At 42.5% G+C, this 21,843-nt stretch overlaps 1 protein-coding gene across 3 annotated transcripts in view; it reads right to left on the bottom strand.

The window, feature by feature from the left end:
- LOC140734609 (putative tetratricopeptide repeat protein 41) overlaps positions 1 to 21,843 on the bottom strand; it is an 84,339-nt gene that overhangs the window by 62,160 nt on the left and 336 nt on the right. For 2 of the 3 annotated variants that reach the window (XM_073058818.1, XM_073058820.1), the window contains exons 2-3: positions 20,979 to 21,262; positions 1,897 to 2,970 (exon numbers count right to left, since the gene is read on the bottom strand). In XM_073058818.1, the coding sequence (XP_072914919.1) occupies positions 1,897 to 2,671 (775 nt within the window). In that variant the 5' untranslated portion in view covers positions 2,672 to 2,970; positions 20,979 to 21,262. The remainder of the gene's footprint in view (positions 1 to 1,896; positions 2,971 to 20,978; positions 21,263 to 21,843) is intronic. The other variant, XM_073058819.1, reaches the window with a different exon arrangement.

Raw genomic sequence — 21,843 nt, 5'->3', positions numbered from 1 at the left:
GACCTGATAAAGAGTAATTAACCAAACAACTGTAAACTTTCCCACATCCAATTGTAAACAATTAGAGAAGGTTGGCACATGTTGTTAACACATATGTAACACATTGTTTTATCTCATCCTTGTTGGCACAGACATGTTGTGCCACATGACCAATTCCTTACATCCAGATAATTATTTTCCATTTTGTTACGTAAGCCATCCTGTTTATGAAGGCATATTTTATCATTGAAATAGAGCAAATAGTATGAATCTATTTTTAAGCTTCGGCCAAGTGTGTATGAGTCTGGAATTCATTGACTTAAAAGGATGCTAGAGGCAGAAACCCTTGTCACATAAAAAAAATATACAATACATTTTAAGAATGGCTCAACGGATAAAGAATCAAATGCAACACACACAAAATGCTGGAGGAACTCAGCAGGTGAGGCAGCATCCATGGAAGCAAAGTTGATGTTTCGGGCTGAGACTCTTCTGCAGGTCTGGAAAAGAAGGGGGAAGATGCCAGAATAAAAAGGTGGGGGGGTGGAGGAAGAAGGATAGCTAGAAGGAGACAGGTGAAGCCACATGGTTGGGATAGGTCAAGGCCTGGAAATAAAGGAATCTGAAAAAGAAAAAGGAGAAAGGGAAGGAGGAAAGGCACTGGGGAGGTGATAGGATGGTGAGAAGAGGTAAGAGGCCAGGGTGGATAATAGAAGAAGAGGAATGGGGGAGGGAACATTTTTTTACCGGAAGGAGAAATCAATATTCATGCCTTGAGGTTGAAGGTTACCCAGACAGAATAAAAGATGTTACTCCTCTATCATGTCGCAAGTGGAGAGCATGGAATAATATGTCGGAACATAAATAGGAATCATAATTAAAATGTTAGGCCACTGGGAAGTTCTGATTTTAGCGAATGGAGCAGAGGTGCTTGACAAAGCGGTCTCCCAATTTACAGCGGCTCTCACCAAGGTTTCCTTTTCAGGGTTCTTTTGAAGACCTTGACCTGGAGTTACAATCTGACTTTGGTTCTTTGCAGGAATGGGACCCGCTCTCAGGGCCTCACGACCGGCCACTTTTTGATATCTCAAGGACGCGGCCTGGAAGACTAGCAGGGTGCCAGATTTTCCTAGCTATGGAGACAAGCTGATTCTAGGTCGGTGCTGCTGACTGAGGCATCGTGGGAGAACATGGAACATTGGGAGCAGGGGGTTAGCTGCCGTGGGTTGTGTGTCCGGAGTTCTGCGCCTTGGAGCTGACTCTCTGGATGTAGAACTTGGAAAAAGTGATGCAACAGACTTTTAACATCATAAATCAACCAGTTGTTTGTTATGTCTCCCCTCTCACTGTGAAACGGAGACACCTCTTTATCCCTTATTAGGAAGAGAGAGAGAGCCTGTGGTATGTCAAATTACTGGGTGAACGAGTAATTTATGGGGTACTGCAAGTCTGTGTCTTTATTGATGCATAGCTACACAGTTAAGTACTCGGTGGAGGGTGCTGGGGGGGGGGCTTTGGGATTCTAACATTTAACTGTCATTCATTCTTTGGGGCACTCCTCTGTTTTCGTGGATGTTTGCAAAGAAAAAGAATTTCAGAAAGTATATTGTTTACATTTCTCTGACATTAAATGTACTTATTGAAACCAATGTACAGGAGGCTGCATTGAGAGCACCAGACACAATAGACAACCCCAGTAGATTCTCAAGAGAAGTGATGCCTCACCTGGAAGGACAGTCATTAAAATGTAGACATGGAGCTTATTAATTTTATTACCCCTGAGTGTTAATTGAAGTATGATTTCCATTCCTTATAGTTTAGAAATGGCTCCACTACCACCAGAAAGAAGTTATAATAACAACTAAGGAGAGAACCGTACGTAAGACTCTTACAAAAAAAAACATGAGATACACTTACCTGTATTCAAAGGAACTAAATCCATGGGATACAGCTTATCAATGGCATCTCTCCAGTCTTTCAAGACTGCTTCTCCCAATTCTTCAATTCTCCTAAAAAATTTGACGGGTAATCCTTTACTGATTATTTTTTCCTTCAACTCCCATACTTTCCTTTCCTCATAATGATCTCTGCTTTTATAGGTATGGTCCACCATCCATCTTTCATACTGAGGGACACTCAGGAGTAGGTCATCAAGATACTGAGGATCTCGGATGTAAAAGAAGCTGAACTGAGAGTCATTTAAAAATGCTGCCTCAATTATCTCAAGCTCCATCAGACTGCATGTTCGGTAATTTTCAACCAATATCCAAGGATAACCATTTTTTGCTGCGATGTACAAATTTCTTTCGAGCTTGGATAAACCTGCCACATCTGATCCTCCCACTGAAAAGCTTGTTGTGCAATATTCACCATATCTTTCACCTAACAAGCATATGAGGGAAGGTGAGTGTTTGGTGATATAGTCTAGTGTTATCTTTAGCTGGAGGGAGTCAGTGTTTAGATCATGATGTCCCTCATGCAGAGTCTGTTGTACATCTACTACTTTAAAGCAGCTTCTTCTGGTTTTACAGAGTTCACTTAAAATTGGAAATACATTCTTTTCCAAATACTTCCTTTCTTTTTGAAAATCTTCCAGTGTTGAAAAGAGAAGTACCTCAATGGGTGGTCTGTAAATACATTCAGGGTTTTGTGTAAGATATTCATTTCTCTCTCTCTCATAGCTCCTCACCATGTTTAAATATTCATTCACATTAGGTATTGCTGAAAATTTAAAAAATATTTCCAAAGTTTGGTTTACATTAGCACAGCTTTCATCTCTTTCTTTACTTCAACATCCTAGCATTGATTTTACTCCAAAAATTGTATAAACTTCAGATGAAATTAAGTAAGTTATTGATGTATGTATATCTTTCCACCAACTTGCTGCACGACTTCATCACTGCAAAAATGCGATAGTCCTATGAAGAAGTTCAACATCCTTTTTCACATTGGAATTCCACACTGCTGATGACTTCAGCCTCTGCTCTGCTGCTAAAAAAGAAACTTTAAAAAATCAGCGTAAACAAGTAGCTGCAATATTTCTAACTTGTTTATAAGTTAAGTATTTAATTAATACACAAATAATGTACAATATTAAGGATAAATAGTAGACCCTCACATTAGCATCAGGAGAATGAGATATATAATAAAAAAGTTATGGAAACAATTAATTTACGAAGATAAATTGGGGCGGCACAGTGGTGCAGCAGTTAGCCAGTGATCACTGATAAAGGTTCAACTCCCGCCACAGCCTGTAAGGAGTTTGTACATTCTTCCAGTGACTGTGTGGGTTTTCTCTGGGTGCTTTGGGTTCCTCCCATATTCTAAAGATGTATGATTACGGTTTGTGAGTTGTGGGCATGCTTTGTAGGTGCTAGCAGTCCGGCAATACTTGCAGGTTGTCCAGCACAATCCTCACTGCTTTGATTTAAACCATAAGACATAGGAGCAGAACTGGGCCTTTCGACCCATCAAGTCTGCTCCACCTAAAGGCATCATGGCTGATTTATTATCTCTCTCAGCCCCATTCTCCTGCCTTCTCCCCTTAACCTTTGATGCCTTTACCTATCAAAGGTTGAGCCTATCAACCTCCACTTTAAATATACTCAATGACTCAGCATCCACAGCCGCCAGTGGCAATGAATTCCACAGATTCACCACCCTCTGGCCAAAGAAATTCCTCCTCATTTCTGTTCTAAAGGGACACCCTCCTATTCTGAGGCTGTGCCCTCTGGTCATAGACTCCCCCACTACTGGAAACATCCTCTCCACATCCACTCTATCTAAACCTTTCAATATTTGATAGGTTTCAATGAGATCCCCCCTCATTCTTCTAAACTCAAGCAAGTACAGACCCAGAGCCATAAAATGCTCCTCAAGTATGAACATTTTCATTCTTGGGATCATTCTTAAGAAGTCCCTCAGGACTGTCCCCCAGTGCTAGAACATCCTTTCTTCGATAAGGGGCCCAAACTGCTCACAATACTCCAAATGCAGTCTGACCAATGCCACATGAAGCCTCAGCATTACATCACTGTTATTATATTCTCGTTCTCTCGATTATGATTGCTATCATTGCATTTGCCTTCCTTACCACTGACTCAACCTGCAAGTTAACCTTTAGGAAATCATGCTCAAGAACACCCAAGTTCTTTTGCACCTTTGATTTCTAAATTTGCTCCCCATTTAGAAAATATTCTACGCCTTTATTCCTTCTACCAAAGTGCGTGACCATACACTTCCCTACACTACATTCCTCTGCCACTTCTTTGTACATTCTCCTAATGTATCCAAGTCTTTCTGCGGACTCGCTACTTACTCAACACTACCTGCCCCTCAATCTATCTTCGTATTGCCTGCATTTTATATTTTGATCTTTTGATGTACACGTGAGAAATAAAACTAATCTTTCTCTTTAAGAACATAATACAAGGCATAAGGTACATGGTCCCTTGACCCTGCTCCACCATTCAAGAAAGCTTTCCACCTCCTCTCTACTTTCTCTGCCTAGTTCCTAAACATTCAGTAATCCATCAAATTCAGCCTTAGGTATACATCTCAGTTCTCTTGGGCAGTGACTTCTAAATCATCTGCTGAAATGCAGACCCGTGATACTGTGGTGGAAATTTTACAGTCAAGGAAAAATCCTTAGTCCTGCTTCTGCTTATTACCACAAATTATGGGAGCAACAGGTCTACAGCAGATGCTCTGTCATTGGCTCTTCATACAACCTTGGACATCTGGACAGCACAGTTCCATACATCAGGATGCTCTTTATCAATTACAGCTCAGCATTTAGTATCATCCTTGTAAGATTCAAAATTAAGATGTGCGTTTCTGACAGGTCCGGGTTAAAGTCAAAGGACAAATGTGATTTAATTATGTCTAGGGACAACTGTGATTTAATTATGTCTGGGTTAAAGTCTGTAAACAAGTGTGATCTAATTATGAATGCAGAAGCCTTGACAAAATTAACTGTTTGTGGAATCATTGAAGTCCTGAGATATGGACTATTGTTTTACAGAAACGTGTAAAAAAACAACTCCAAATATGGAATGGGATAAGACTATGTACCTCCCGAGTCAGGGAGGAGGGGTGGTAAGGAAGAAGGATAAAACCTGCTGCCCTGTAAGGTTCAGGGTTCCCTTCTCTGAAGGGGCCCAGCTCTGCAGAACTGTTAATAAACTTTGTTTCCTTGAATTTGTCTTGAAGCCATTATTCGGGAGCGTGGCTCGTTTCTGACAACTTGGGGCGCTCGTCCGGGATCCACACTCCAGCCGTGAGGGGGGCAAGGAAGGACATCGGAGAAGGTGCACCCTGCCGAGTTCGGCAGTCCCTGATTCCTTGCTCGTCGCCCCCCGCGGCTTGAGCGAGTGATATTCGGCGGACTCAAGGAAACAAAGAGGGGTTGTCGAGGCAGTTGAGACAGTGAGCGATCGAGTAATTTCTGTGCACAGGACTCAGGTAAGAAATTAAATTCCTGTAGAGACGTAGTGCACGAGAATCGTGGAACTGCGGGGTTCCTGCAGGTGATTTCTCCTGTAGAGACGTAGTACACGAGAATCGTGGAACTGCGGGGTGCCTGCAGGTGAATTCCTGGGCGATCGCGGTAATACAGGTTCCGGAATTGGACAGGAGTGACCGAGCTAGGTGGGTCACATTCAAATTAAATTCCTGCAGAGACGTAGTGCACGAGAATTGTGGAATTACGGGGTGCCTGCGGGTGGATTGGAACCAGGCAAGTCCTCGAGATGGGGAATAAGGGGTCTAAGAGAGAAAAGGGTAAAGGAAATCCAGGCGCCAATGATGAAAAATACCCCGGGGTACCCCCTGATAGTCCGTTGGGACGGATGTTAGAAAATTGGGATTATGGGAGGCGAAAAGGGAAGTCAAAGAAAAAATGATACAGTACTGTGAATTCTGGTCCCGCCAGCCGATCCAAGGGTCGCCTGTGTGATGGCCTAAATTCGGGTCTAGCGAGGATTGGGTACAACAAGCCCTTAATCTGTACGTGAATTCAAAACCTAACGTTAAACCCGAAGAAAGTGATTATGCCCTATGCTGGTTACCAACGACAAATAGTTATAAATTGAAAACGATAAATGAAGGGGGACAGAAAAAGAATACATGGGAGGTGCTCGACCACCTGCCGCCCCATATGTGCCCCCTACCGCTTCGCAAATCGAAGACCCTGAGACGGAGGTTGGCCAACAGCTGATTCGTGTTGAATTTGTATCGAAAGCATGGCCAGATATAAGAAAAAAAACTGGAAAAACTAGAAGATTGGAATACTAAACCCTTAAGTGAACTACTTAGGGAGGCACAGAAAGTGTTTGTAAGAAGGGATGAAGAGAAACAAAAGAAGACGGCAAGGATAATGGTGCGACAAGTAACCGCAGATAGTAGAGAGAGACAGGGACCATGGTTGGATTGAGGTAGTAGCCAGGAGCAAGGAGGAGGGCTAAGGAAGGCTTTAAGATGTTTTCACTGCAACGAAGAGGGACACTTCAGGCGCGAGTGCCCCAGATACCGACGGGAAGTGCACTCGTATGCCATGATGGAAGATGAAGACTAGGGAGGTCGGGGGTTCCACCCCTTGGGGATGAATTATCGGCAGGAACCCCTGGTAAATTTAAAAGTAGGTCCCCAAGGGTCAGATACAACCTTTATGGTAGATTCGGGTGCCGAAAGATCTAGCGTAATCCAGATACCTCCCGGCGCCCGAACCGGAACAAATGTAATGGGAGTATCCGGTATTGGAGGCAAAATAATACAAATACCTGTTATAGAAAACGTGAAAATTGAACATGAGGATAGGGTAACGGGACAGGACCTACTTTTGTTACCCTCTGCGAGATTCAACCTGCTCGGGCGGGATCTGCAAGTCAGGCTAGGCATCGGGACTGTGCCCAGGAACGGGAAGATAATGGTACAGCTGTTTGCCCTCAGGGAAGAAGACGATAGGAAAATAAGCCCGGAGGTATGGTACCAGGAAGGGAACCGGGGGGGGTTTGAACGTCCCCCCTTGCAAATCTCACTATTACCTAACAGTTCGCCAGTACGGAGAAAACAGTACCCTATTTCAATGGAAGGAAGAAAAGGGCTCTAGCCGGTGATTGAAGGACTGATCGCTGACGGACTACTGGAGGAATGTATGTCACCGTATAATACCCCAATACTCCCGGTGCGAAAGTCAGATGGGACTTATCGGATGGTACAAGACCTGCGGGGCCTAAATGCAGTAGTCCAAACACGATACCCGGTAGTGCCCAACCCTTACACACTGATGAGTAAGATCTCCCCTGACCATGAATGGTTCAGTGTAATAGATCTAAAAGACGCCTTCTGGAGTTGCCCGCTAGAAGAGAACAGTCGTGACATGTTTGCGTTCGAATGGGAAAATCCTACGACGGGGCGGAAAAGACAACTCCGGTGGACGGTCCTGCCACAGGGGTTCACCGAATCACCTAACCTATTTGGGCAGGTCTTGGAGCAAGTACTAGCAGAATTCCAATGTGCTCCAGAGAGCCAACTGCTACAGTATGTGGACGACCTATTACTATCCGGGCCAATACAGGAAGGGGTGCAGGAAGACACCATCAGACTACTGAACTTCCTGGGGAAGCAGGGGCTACGGGTCTCAAAGAAAAAGTTACAATTTGTAGAAAAGGAAGTAAGGTATCTGGGACACCGGGTCAGTAAAGGACAGCGATGCATTACCCCAGAAAGGATAGCTGGAATAACGGGAATGTCACTACCACTTACCAAGAAGGAGATACGCACCAGTTAATTTGCGATGCACTTGATATCGAATGGAAGTACCATACCCCGTGGCATCCCCAGAGTTCGGGAAGAGTAGAACGAATGAACAGCACCCTAAAGGCACAACTGACCAAGTTGATGTTAGAAACCAAACTACCATGGACTAAGTGTCTCCCTATTGCCCTTTTGAGAATACGAACTGCACCCCGCAAGGATATAGAAATATCTCCTTATGAGATGCTCTTTGGACTGCCATATTGGAATAAAATAGAGGGGTATCCCACACTACAGGGGGGTGATTTATTTGTAAAGAACAATTTACTGGCCTTGTCCCGTTCCTTTGCAGAACTGCGGAAAAAGGGTCTCTTGGCCCAGACTCCGCTGCTCGATTTTGCTTTACATCAGATCGTGCCTGGAGATTGGGTTCTGGTAAGGACCTGGAAGCCGGAGAAGTTACAGCCACAGTGGGAAGGCCCTTTCCAGGTCCTGCTAACAACAGAGGCGGCTGTACGGACAAAAGAAAAAGGGTGGACACACGCATCCAGGGTAAAAGGACTGGTGAAGCCCGAAAGCCGCACTGAGTGGACCTGTGTTCCCGGTGAAGAACCGATGGTGGTGAGGCTAAAAAGGCAGCAAAAATGAACTCTATGTGGACTGTAACATTATTGACTGTAATATATTTGATTCTATATGTCGGGGAAATTGAAGGGAAATGTGACAAGTGCAGAACCGTGGTACGAGTGGGGCAGAGGGTGTTCCCTGGATCCTTCGTATCCCACTCGCATGTGAATGATTGATGCTATGATCTAAGCAAGAGAGAAACATGTTGGGAGAATAGTAAACCTTATTACCAAGTCTATAATAAAGGATACATGGGACAGGGGGGGACCATGAGAAGTCTCAGCTGTCCCAGGAAAGACCGGTGGTTGTGTATAAACAAGGGAGGGCAGTGGGACATCCCATCTACACTGGTTAAGGAACATGCAGATAAGGTAAAGGAGATTATAATACAAGATGAGAAGAAAAAGGAGGCGGAAGAGCGCGAGCAAAGGAAGGCGGCAGTGGTCTCCACGGACCCGTCTATATATCAGGAGATAGAGAAAGATATAGTCCTCCCCGATGTTAAAGAGAACCTCTTTATAGACTTAGCGACTCGGATTGCCACGAGCCTAAATGTGAGTAGTTGTTGGGTCTGTGGGGGACCGCACATGAGTGAACAGTGGCCGTGGAGGGGTGAGAGCTTGAGTGTGTGGGAATTGCTTGCGCACAATTGGACAAATGTCCCAGACCGGAAGAAGCAAAGGTGGAAATTGACCAATTACCCGGAGAGACAAGTATGTGTTGAAAGTAAGGGGAAAGTAAAGGTGGGAGAAAGTCCCTGTCGAAGCATTAAATTAGCAAAGAGGGAAGGTAATGTTACCTGGTGGCCAGAGGAGCCAGCATGGTACATAACCAGAGAACCGAATGGCAGTTGCGAGGCCGTAGGAAACAGCTCTAAACTCTGGAAGTGCAGCGGAACGAATCCGTACGAAGGGGTCCCCAGGGTCAGGGAAGTATGGAAGGAAGCAAAGAAAGGAGGATTTGCCCCGGAGGGGTTATTCTGGATCTGCGGTAATCAGGCGTATACCAAACTACCGTGGGATTGGGCGGGTGTTTGCTTCCTGGGTCTCATAAGACCGGAGTTCTTCCTCCTGCATCAGGAGGGTGACCGGAAGCTGGGAATTAAGCTGTTTGATTCATTAAGGAGAGAAACACGGGAGATAAAGGTGGGCGAGTGGGGTGATGAGTGGCCACCGGCTCGCATCATTGAATACTATGGGCCAGCGACCTGGGCCCAGGATGGGTCGTGGGGGTATCGCACTTCTGTCTACATGTTAAACCGAATTATTAGACTGCAGGCGGTGGTGGAAGTGATAACCAATCAAACGGCACTGGCATTGGAGCTGTTGGCAAAACAGCAGAGTCAGATGCGAACAGCAATATACCAGAACAGGCTGGCTGTGGATTACCTATTGGCCTCTGAAGGCGGGGTATGTGGGAAGTTCAATCTTACAAACTGTTGCCTTAAGATAGACGACAGTGGAAAGGCCGTGTTAAAAATATCCGACAAAATTCGGAAACTGGCCCACGTGCCAGTACAAACCTGGAGATCCCTGGGGAACATAAGTTGGCTAGACGGGCTACTGGGAGGTAGTTGGTGGCGCACCACTCTCCTAGTAGCAGGCGGGAGTCTAATGATTCTCTTACTTTTGCCGTGTTTGATTCCTTGTATACGAACACTGATCAGGCGCAGTATATTCCAGCTCCAGGCAGTAGCGATTCCCCATCATGGGACAAACGAGCTAAAACTTATGCTATTAAAGAAGAAGGTGGGCCCCCTGGGAGTGAGAGAAATGCTAGCTGAAACGCACATCTTAAAAAGAAAAAGGGTGGTATTTATTGTAAGATTCAAAATTAAGATGTGCGTTTCTGACAGGTCCGGGTTAAAGTCAAAGGACAAATGTGATTTAATTATGTCTAGGGACAACTGTGATTTAATTATGTCTGGGTTAAAGTCTGTAAACAAGTGTGATCTAATTATGAATGCAGAAGCCTTGACAAAATTAACTGTTTGTGGAATCATTGAAGTCCTGAGATATGGACTATTGTTTTACAGAAACGTGTAAAAAAACAACTCCAAATATGGAATGGGATAAGACTATGTACCTCCCGAGTCAGGGAGGAGGGGTGGTAAGGAAGAAGGATAAAACCTGCTGCCCTGTAAGGTTCAGGGTTCCCTTCTCTGAAGGGGCCCAGCTCTGCAGAACTGTTAATAAACTTTGTTTCCTTGAATTTGTCTTGAAGCCATTATTCGGGAGCGTGGCTCGTTTCTGACAATCCTCACCTCAAAACTAATCAGTAAACTCCAAGACCTGGGCCTCAATAGCCCCTTGTGCAATTGGATCCTGGATTTCCTCACTTGTAGACCCCAGTCAGTTCGGATTGACAAAAACATGTACTCCATTAACACAGTTGCACTACAGGGCTGTGTGCTTAGCCCCTGCTCTATTTGCTTTACACCTATGACTGTGTGGCTAAGTACACCTCCAACACCATATTCAAGTTTGTTGTGATGAATCGGCATATGGAAGGGAGATTGAAAATTTGGCAGAGTGGTGTCATAACAACAACCTCTCACTCAATGTCAGCAAGACCAAGGAACTGATTGTAGACTTCAGGAGAGGGAAACCAGAGGTCCATGAGCCAGTGCTCATCGGAGGATCAGAGATGGAGAGGATCAGTAACTTTAAATACCTGGGTATCACTATTTCAGAGGACCTGTCCTGGACCCATCATATCAATGTAATTGCAAAGAAAGCACAACTGTGCCTCTACTTCCTTAGAAGTCTGCAAAGATTCAGCATGACATCAAAAACTTTGACAAACTTCTATAGATGTTGTAGGGGAAAGTGTGCTGACTGGCTGCATTATGGCCTGGTATGGGAATACCAATCCCTTTGAATGGAAAATCCTACAAAAGGCAGAGGTATTGGCTCAGTACATCACAGGTAACACCCTCCCAACCATTGAGCACACCTACATGAAACGCTGTTGAAGAAAAGCAGCATCCAAAGATCCTCATCACCTAGGTCATGCTCTTTTCTCACTGCTGCCACCAGGTAGAAGGTACAGGTGCCTCAGGACTTGCACTACCAGGTTCAAGAACAGTTACTACCCCTCAACCATTAGGCTCTTGAACAAAAGAGGATAGCTACACTCATCTATTGAGATGTTCCTACAACCAATGATGTCACTCAAAGAACTCTTTCTCTTGTTACAACAACACACACAAAATGCTGGTGGAACACAGCAGGCCAGGCAGCATCAATAGGGAGAAGCGCTGTCGATGTTTCGGGCCAAGACCCTTCTGATAATAAATTTTACTCTGGCTTTGAATTAGAAAGTCACACTAACACTACTGGTGGATATAAAGATAAAATTAAGTTACTGAACTTTTATTTAGCTATCTAAATCATTTCTAATTAAGCAAGTGTTTTAATAAGATTTAATTAGTTAAAAGAAAAGGCACCAAATATAAACCTTACAATAAATGTACTCCTAACTTGCCATCAAGAGACTGATGGCTCATCACCCAACATCAATTATTCCAAAGCAAAATGTAAGCTTGTCAACCTGAAATGTTTACTTTTTTTTATTGCTCTAGAAGAGATTTTCCAGTTGCTGTAAATCCAAAATGCTGGAGGAACTCAGCAGGTCAGTTGACTTTTTTGGCTGAGACCCTTCATCAGGCCAGTCCTGATGTGTTGACAAGGTGTTGCACATGTGACTTCTTATCAAGATAAGAGCCCATGGTATTACAAGAAACATACTAAAATGCAAAAAATATTAGTTGCTATTAGGACCACTTCTTTTCAAGTTGTACAGTACTGTGCAAAAATCTTAGGCATCCTGGATTTTTTAATACAAACTTTGTTTTAGTTGTTTATTTCTTTTTGTCTTCTGAATTAGTGTGTCTGTAGAAAAGATTTCCAAACATTAATTTTTCAAAAAACTTAATGTTACAAAGAAAATTTTGTATTTTGTTACAGAAATTAACATTTGATGTAATAGACCACTTTTCAAATTAAAAACTTGATTACTTTGAAGGTATATAGCCCAATGCATAATTAAACAAAAATAACAACCAGGTGCTAATGATCAATGACATAATGAGTTGAATTAACTAAACTGATTAACTGAAACAAAAACCAGTGTAGAAGGTATCAAGCTGGGTGAAGGATAACTAAACTAAAAGGTGAGGGTGTGTGGCATATATTGACAGTTTAACCTTCAAATCATCACCATGGCAAGAGGGAGATTAGTAGCAAAACACAAGGTGGTCAACCTACATCAGCAAGGTCTCTCCCAAGTTCTTCTGAAGAAGCACAAAGAGACAGGGAAGATTTGCAGTGGAAATTGAGTGCAACTGACAAGAGATACATCAGACTGACATCTCTTTGAAATCAGAAGTCCAGCACTGCTATCAGCTTTGAGCTCACAAAAACCACTGGAACCCAAGAACATTCCTCTAAAGTCTGGAGAAGTCTCATCAGAAATGGTCTTCATGGAAGGATTGCTTCAAAAAGCCATTCCTTGAAGTGGAAACAAAGCCAAGAGACTCACCAATGCACAAAAAACACAAGGACTGAGGTGTTGAACAATGGCAGCAAATGCTTTGGACTGAAAAATGATAATTTGACATCTTGACAGGCAGTTTATCCATAGAAGAGCTGGAGGACATTACATGGATGAGTGTCTGTAGCTAACAATGAATCATAATGGAGATTCCCTACAGGTTTGGGGCTACATTTCTGCAAATGGAGTTTAGTAATCTGGTCAGAATTAATGGAATCCTTAATGCTGAGAAGTACAAGCAGACTCTCATCCATCACACAATACCATCAGGGAGATATCTGATTGGCCCCAACTTCACTCTGTAGCAGGACAATAACCCCAAACAAAAGGCCAAGGTGATAAAGAAATCACTTCAGTGAAAAGAAGAACAAGGAGTTCTGCAACAGATGGTATGGCCTCCATAGAACCTTGACCTTAACATCATCTGGCTGTCTGGAATTACCTGAAGAGGCAAAAGCAAATGAGACAACTGTGGCAAGTTCTTTGAGATTCAAAGAAGAAATGACCACCTAATTTTTTTTCTCTCTCACTTACATTTTCTGATATTTAGAAACTTTTCATTTCATTATTTTTGAAAGTATCATTGCTTAACAGTTTTATTTTATATGTGCCTGAGTTTTCCACAATACTGTACATTAATGATTTGGGTGATTGCATACGATTGCCAAGATTGCATACAATATGATTGCTCCTTTCAACGGATGCTGCCCAACCTGCTGAGTTCATCCAGCTTATTAGTGCTGAGGAAGCAGGAAGTCCACAAAAGGACTTGAACAGATAAGAAATGGCAGATGGAATATAGTGTAGGGAAGTGTATGGTCATGCACTTTGGTGAATAAATGCGTAAAGTGTTTTCTAAATGAGAGGGGAATTCAAAAATCAGAGGTGCAAAGGGACTTGGGAGTGCTTGAACAGGATTCCCTAAAGGTTAACTTGCAGGTAGAGTCACTGGTAAGGAAGGCAAATGCAATGTTAGCATTCATTTTGAGAGGACTAGAATAGCAAGGATCTAATGCTGAGGCTTTATACGGCATTGGTCAGACCTCACTTGGAGTATTGTGAGTTTATCTGTAGTTGCACAAAGGAGGTTCATGAGAATGATTCTCGATATGAAAGGGCTAATGTAGGAGGCACATTTGATGGTCTGGGTCTGTACTTGCTGGAGTTTAAAAGAATGAGGGAGAGCCTGTTGAAACCTATTGAATATTGAAAGGCTTAGATAGAGTGGATGTAGAGAGAAATCGGAGAGGATGCTTTCTATAGTGGTGGAGTCTAGGATCAGAGGGCACAGCATCAGAATAGGACATCCCTATAAAACAGAGAAGAGAAGGAATTTCTTTAGCTAGTCGGGTGGTGTATCTGTAGAATTCATTGCCACAGATGGCTGTGGGAGATCAAGTCATTGGATATAGTTCAAAGTAAATTATCAGAGTACATACATGTCACCACATACAATCCTGAGATTCCTTTTCCTGTGGGCACACTCAGAAAATCTATAGAATAGTAACTGTAAACTGGATCACTGAAAAAGCAAGAGCATAGAGGACAAACTGCGCAAATGCAAATATAAATAAATAACAAAAGCATGAAATAACAAGATAAAGAGTCCTTTAAGTGACGTCATTGGTTGTAGGAACATCTCAATAAATGAGTATAGCTATCCTCTTTTGTTCAAGAGCCTAATGGTTGAGGGGTAGTAACTGTTCTTGAACCTGGTAGTGCAAGTCCTGAGGCACCTGTACCTTCTACCTGGTGGCAGCAGTGAGAAAAGAGCATGACCTAGGTGATGAGGATCTTTGGATGCTGCTTTTCTACAACAGCATTTCATGTAGGTGTGCTCAATGTTTGGGAGGGCTTTACCCATGATGTACTGGGCCGAATCAACTACCTTTTGTAGGATTTTCCATTCAAAGGCATTGGTGTTCCTATTCCAGGCCATAATGCAGCCAGTCAGTCCATATTGATAGATGCTTGTCAAGGTTTTTTGATGTCATGCCGAATCTACACAGACTCCTGAGGCAGTAGAGCTGCTGATGTGCTTTTTTTTTTGCAACTACCTTTATATGATGGGTCCAGGACACATTCTCTGAGATAGTGACACCCAGGAATTTAAAGTTACTGACCATCTCCATCTCTGATCCTCCTATTAGTCATGGACCTCTGGTTTCCCTCTCCTGAAGTCTGCGGTCAGTTCCTTGGTCTCACTAACATTCAGTGAGGGGTTGTTATGACATTACTCAGCCAAATTCTCTATCTCCCTTCTATATGCTGATTCATCATCACCTTTGATTTGCCCCACAATAGTAGTGTCACCAGCAAACAAATATAGTGTTGGGGCTGTACTTAGCCACACAGTCATTGGTGTAAAGCAAGTAGAGCAGGGGGCTAAGCACATGCCCTGTGGCACCCATGTACTGATGGAGATCGTGCAGGAGAGGTTTTTGCCAATCCAAACTGTTTGGGGTCTGCAAGAGCTGAAATCCAGGTTCCAATTGCACAAGGGTTTACTGAGGCCCAGGTCTTAGAGTTTACTGATTTAGTTTTGAAGGGATGATGGTATTAAATGCTGACCTATAATCAATAAAGATCATCCTGATGTATGCATCTTTGCTGTCCAAGTGTTCCAGAGTTGTAAGAGGAGCCAACGAGATGGCATCTGCTCTGGACCTGTTGTTCCAGTACTCTAATTGGAGCAGATCCTAGCTGCCACTCAGACAGGACTTGATATGTTTCAATAACAGCCTCTAAAAACACTTTATCACTGTGGATGTAAGTGCCAATGGGCATTAGTCATTGAGGCAGGTTACCATGTACTTCTTGGGCACTGGTATGACTAAAGCCTGCTTGAAGCAGGTAGGTACCACACACTTCTGAGATGGGAGGTTGAAGATATCCAGGAACACACCAGCACAGCTCTTCAGTAGTCAGCCAGGTACTCTGTCAGGACTGGATGCTTTCCTTGGATCACCCTCTTGAAGGCAGCCTGCATGTCATCTTCAGATACTAAGACCAAAGGATCATCAGGAGACGTTGGGGTGTGCGATGATTCCTCCATGTTCTGGTGGTCAAACCAAGCAGAGAAGGCATTGAGCTCATCCGGAAGTGAAGCTCTGCTGTGTCCCCATATTGCTTGATTTAACTTTGTAGGAGGTTATGGCATTCAAACTCTGCCACAGCTGTTGAGCATCCCTCGTGGATTCCAGTCTAATCCAGAATCTCCACCTGGTCTGTGAGATGGCTTTCCAGAGATCATAACTGCACCACTTGTAGCATTCTTGATCTCCAGACTTGAATGCCTCTGATCTGGCTCTCAGTAAATTCCAGATTTCATTGTTCATTCTGATTGGGGAAGTCTCTGAATGATTTTATGGGGATACAACTGTTTTAATAAAGTCTGTAATGACCCTGGTGTGGTCATTCAGATCCTCAGATGAGTGCTTGAACACAGCCCAGTTCACAGACTCAAAAGCAATCCTGTAATTGTTCCTCTGCCTCCCACGACAACCTCTTAGTTGTCTTAATCTCTGGAGCTCTGCTTTTTAGCTCTGTCTGACTGCAGGTAGTAGGCGTACAACCAAATGGTCCAATTTGCCAAATTGCGGTCTTGGGAAGGAACGATAGGTATTCCTTACAACAGTGTAGCAGTGGTCTTGCAGGTTGAGACCTCTGGTGCTACAGATAATGTGCTGGTGATAATTAGGCAGGGTTTTCTTCAAATAGGCCTGGTTGAAGTCACCAACGATATGGGAGCAAAACATCAATGAAAGGTGATCCCCGGCAGATAACCTTACAGCTGACCTAAGGGCACTTTTGAAAGTATGGCAGGTAGCAATGCCAAGTACGAAACATCTACCTGTAAATCTCATTGAGCCCCAATTCTGTTCTGCAACACTTAGTCCTATTTACTACCCTATGCCTGCATTTATTGATAACTCCTGTAAAGAATTTAGAATAGTATTTTCCAGGACTAAGTTGGCTGGAAAAAGCAAGCTGTGACTCAGTATGTGAAAGAAAACTGGCCTCTTCACTTAATTTGTGAAGAGGGATGGATGGGTGGGATTGATTTGAGAACCAGCATCAGCTTGGTGGGCTGAATGGCTGCTGTCTATGGTGTGAGACATATGATAATGGAGTTGAGGTAGAAAGTTAGCCAAAGTGTGATCATGTGATGCATACACCTACATATAATGCTTCTTTAATACAATTAAACACTTGATGGTGCTTCACAAGAGTGACTATCAGAGTCAACCTATGGACTCACTTTCAAGGACTCTTCACCTCATGTTCTCAATATTTATTGCTTTATTTTGTATTTGTAGTTTGTTGTCTTTTGCACATTGGTTGTCTGTGGGCAGTTTTTCATTAATTCTATTGTTTTATTGTACTGGCTGTGAATGCCCTCACAAATGAATCTCAAGGTTATATATGGTGACCATGTATGTAATTTGATAAATTTACCTTGAACTTTGATTAGCTGAAGTATATTGTGGGTTTCTAAATTTACTGTTACAGTTGAAACACAAACCAACCAAATTCCATGCTGTCTCCCTGTCAGCACCTACATATGGCCTTGAGTGGAAATCCAACACTACAGTTAGGAAACAATTTTTAAAATTAAGGGGTTACCTATTTCAGATGGACGAGACAAAATATTTCCTCTCAGAATCATGAGTTTTGAAAACTCAAAGGACTGTGGAAGCAGTCTGAATATTTTTAAGGATATATGCTTGATAAGCAAATGGGTGAAAAGGTGACTATAGGTAGACTGGGGAATATGGTGTTGAGGCATGATCCTATTGACTAGCAGTCTAAATTGCCTACTCCTTTTCCTAGTTAAAAGTTTGTATTCCTTGAAACAAAAATCTAAGATGACATACCATTGGCATGACCGAGGGAATATTGCATTTTAGAGTCCGAGGGTTGTACAGCACAGAAATAGGACCTTCAGCTCAACTCATTCATGCTGACCTGCACCACTCCCATTTGCCTGCATTTGGCCTTTATCCCTACAAGTCTTTTCTATCAACATACTGAGCCAAATGCTTTCTCCACATTGTAATTTAACCTGCCTCTTCAAGGATACAGTGATACATCAAGGATATAGATTAGTTGCAGATATGTGCAGAGAAATGGCAGATGGAGTTTAACTCTGATAAATGTGAGGTGTTGCACCTTGGTAGGGCAAATGCAAGGATACAGTACAGTGTTACGGTAAGACCCAGTGTTGCTGAGCAGAGAGATCTTGGGATCCAAGTTCATAGCTCCATGAAACTGGCTATACCAATCAATAGGGTGGGTAAGAAGGTTCATAGAATACTTGCTGTTGAGGCATTGAGTTCAAAAAGAATTTAGAGGTTATGTTGCAACTTTATAGAGGTCTGATTAGGCTACTTCTGGAAAACTGCAAACACTGAGGAAGGATGCTGAGGCTTTGGAGAGGATGCAGAAGTAGATTACCAAGATACTGCCTGGTTTAGAGGGCACGTGCTATCATGAGAGGCTGGACAAACTTGGTTGTTTTCTTTAGAGTGGCAGAAGCTGAGGGGAGATCTAATAAAGGTTTATATGATTACGAGATACATAGAGTAGATGGAGAGTATCTCTTTTCCAGGATTTAAGTATCTAATACCAGAAGGCATGCACTGAAAGTGAGAGGGGTAGGTTCAAAGGGGATTTTTACTCAGAATGGTGGATACCTGGAATGTGCTGCCTGGTATGGTGGTAGAGGTAAATGTATGAGAGGCCTTTAAGATATGTTTAGATAGGCACATGAACGTGAGGAAGATGGAAGAATATGGACACTGTGCAGACAGGAGGAATTAATGCTTGAGTGTTTTTAATTTACTTTTTACCTGGTTCGGCACAACATTGTCAGCTGAAGGACCTGTTCCTGTGCTGTACTGTTCTACACTCAATGTTCTTTTTTTTGTAATTTTTTTTTTATTGAAGTTCATCATCAAACAAACATTTCCATAAGATGTATTCCAGACATTGTACATGTATATCATATATATCACAAATCTCCACAAAGTACTTATCTGAGGTACACACTTATAGAAAAGAGTGGAAAGAGAAAAAAAGCAAAAGGAAAGAACTATGTACAAGTAGGGAGTGATTTTTTTTTTTACAACAGATTCATTGATTTGTGAGAATAAAATTAGGCCTATGAGGCATCATGTAGTTAAACCATTTTTCCCAGTATGAATCAAATTGTTCCAAATTGGATAAAATTCTCCTGCGTTTGATTGGATTTAATAGCCCATTGACATTAAAAGAAATGAATTTTACCTTGTCCTTAGCCATCTGTATTTATCTGTCAATGTATTATTGAAATTAGAAAAAAACTTAATCGATCTACTCCCTGAACAAATAAGAAACAAGAAACCCAAATAATAACAAAAATGGCAACAAACGTGTGATTCCAAGGCTGAGGTCTCTAGTAGATGACCCTGCGTTGAGCTAGAGGAAATGTCTAGCTGTGGGGGACAACCCCTCCTACTTGTGAGTTGAGGGCCCCCATTGCAATATTCATAAAAGTCAGTGAACAAATCCATTACACAGAAAAGATTTCCCTGTGTACTCCTATATATACATGCACAGACACAAATACATATATACACATACACATTACACATATATTTTCATTTTGGTGGGGAAAAAGGAGTAAGTGAGCAAATAAAGAACAACAAAGTAATATAAAATCCACATTATAATGAGTATTTCTCGAGTTAGGAATATCACCGTGTACTTTTGCTTCCGTTTAGTTTCTCAACATTCTTAAAGTTAGCCAAACCTTATGGCTCTTCTGAAGGGGGTGAGGACTGTCTTTAGGAAACTCCTGGTCTCTTCCTGATATATTTCTCTCGGCCTCCTCCCATCTCCTGCTTTCTCGATTCTCGCACTATTTCCCAAGCGGAGCGGGATAATTCCTCAGTCAGGCTTTCCTTCGCTTTGGTCATGCTGACGGGCAACCCTCTGGCCTTCATATCTGTAGTTGCCTCTTCCACTGTCTGGTACAACCGTGTCCCGTTGTCATAAAACACTCGAAGTTTAGCAGGGTACGGAGTTTGGAATTTAATCTTTTTTTGCTTTAGTACTCGCTTTACTTCAGAGTTTTCTTTGCGTTTCTGCAGGACCGCGGAGGGGTAATCTTGGTCAAAATATATTAATTTATCATCGAAAAACACTGTTCTTACCCCAGGCCCTTCGTAGAATCTCCACCTTGGTGCTGTACCGAAGGAATTTAATTATTATTGAGCGTGGCTTTCTAGCCTGGATAGGTTTTGGGACTAACACTCGGTGGGCTCTTTCAACTTCCAGCTCCAAAGCCGGGGGGAAGATCCAGCACGTCCCGCAGTAACTTTCCGACAAACTCCGTCATAGACAAGCCTTCTGCTCCTTTGGGAACATTGTAGATTCTGATATTTTTCCACCATGATCAAGCAGTCCAGGCCAAGCAGTTTACCTTCTTGGTGATGTAATATTTTTATTGTCTTACTCGGTATCCATTCCACGTTTTGAACACAATCTTCCACCTTCTCAATTTGAGTCTCTGCCACCGCTATTTTTTGATTGATGCTGGTGAGCTCTGACTTAATATCACAGAGCTGCTGCTTTATTTCTTTCTGGACCTCCATTATCTCTTTCAGGATTTTGAAGATATTCGCCGCTTTGTCTGAACGAGGCCCAGCAGCCGCCTCACTAGCATGCGGTCGGGTCGGAGAGCCGCTCGTTGCACTCCTCTCGGACGCAGGCTCAGCAGTGTTGCTTTTTTTTATTTCCATTCCTTTTCCCCATTCTTGCCCCTCTTTTCAGTTCAAATATTTTTCAAAAAATATTATATTTGATGGAATAACAGGGCTTAATACGCGTTTTTTCCGGAGGAGCTAGTGACTTAAGCTGCCATTCTCGACGATGATGTCACTGGAACCCCTACATTCAATGTTCTAATGTCTTCTGGCATCTCAATCCTGTGTGGGGAAAAATATGCCCCTTGGTCCCTTTTTACTTTTTCCCCTCTCCTTAGACTCGCTTACCCTAGGAAAAAGACTGTAAGCACTTACCTTATTTATGTATCTCATGATTTTAAACAGTCACCTCTCGGCCTCCTATTCTCCAAGAGAAAAAAAAATTCCAGACTATCCTTGTTACTCAAGCCCTCCAGTCCTGGTTACATCATTGTGAATCTTTTCTGTACCGTTTCTAGCTTAATGACATATCAAGGACTTTACAACTCATGTTCTCAGTATTAATTGTTTATACTTGCACAGTTTGTCTTTTGCTCATTTTTTGCCAGTTTTTGCTGGAGTATAGTTTCTCACTGATTTCCTTCTTTTCCTCTGAATGCCTGCAAGAAAATGAATTCCAAGGTAGTATATGATGACATATATGTACTTTGATAACAGATATCTTCTTTGAACTTTGTACGTCTTTCTGGGGAACCAGATTTGCACACAAGTCTGAATGATCTTTGGATGTGATATTAAACATTGGCCCTTGCTGCCCTCTTACATGAGTGAAAAAAATCACAAAAAGAAATCCTGATGTCTATCTAGTATCTCAGTCAATACTTATCTCTTTCACCATAAACAAAGCAATTTATTAAGGGATTATCACAGGGATTATCACTGGAAGTGGTTTATTATTGCTACATGCACTGAGATACAGAGATAAACTTGTATACTATTCCAACATATCAATTCACTACACAGTTCATTGAAGTAGAACAAACTAAAACAAAAAAATGCAGAATAAAGTGCAACAGTTACAGTCAACGTGTAGCGCTGGTAGAAAATAAAAAGTACGATCATAATGAGGTAGAGAGCTTACGCACCAATGTGTTGCCTAAGTAATTGTATAGGTATGGCATAAATTGGAAGGTGCTTTGAGACTTCGTACAGATAAATTGAATGCGGAAGGCACTTTATA

This window comes from Hemitrygon akajei, chromosome 10 (genome assembly GCF_048418815.1).
Source record: "Hemitrygon akajei chromosome 10, sHemAka1.3, whole genome shotgun sequence".
Taxonomy (NCBI): Eukaryota; Metazoa; Chordata; class Chondrichthyes; order Myliobatiformes; family Dasyatidae; genus Hemitrygon; species Hemitrygon akajei.
Note: the sequence above shows the minus strand (reverse complement) of the source record. Positions and strands in the feature narration are given on the sequence as shown.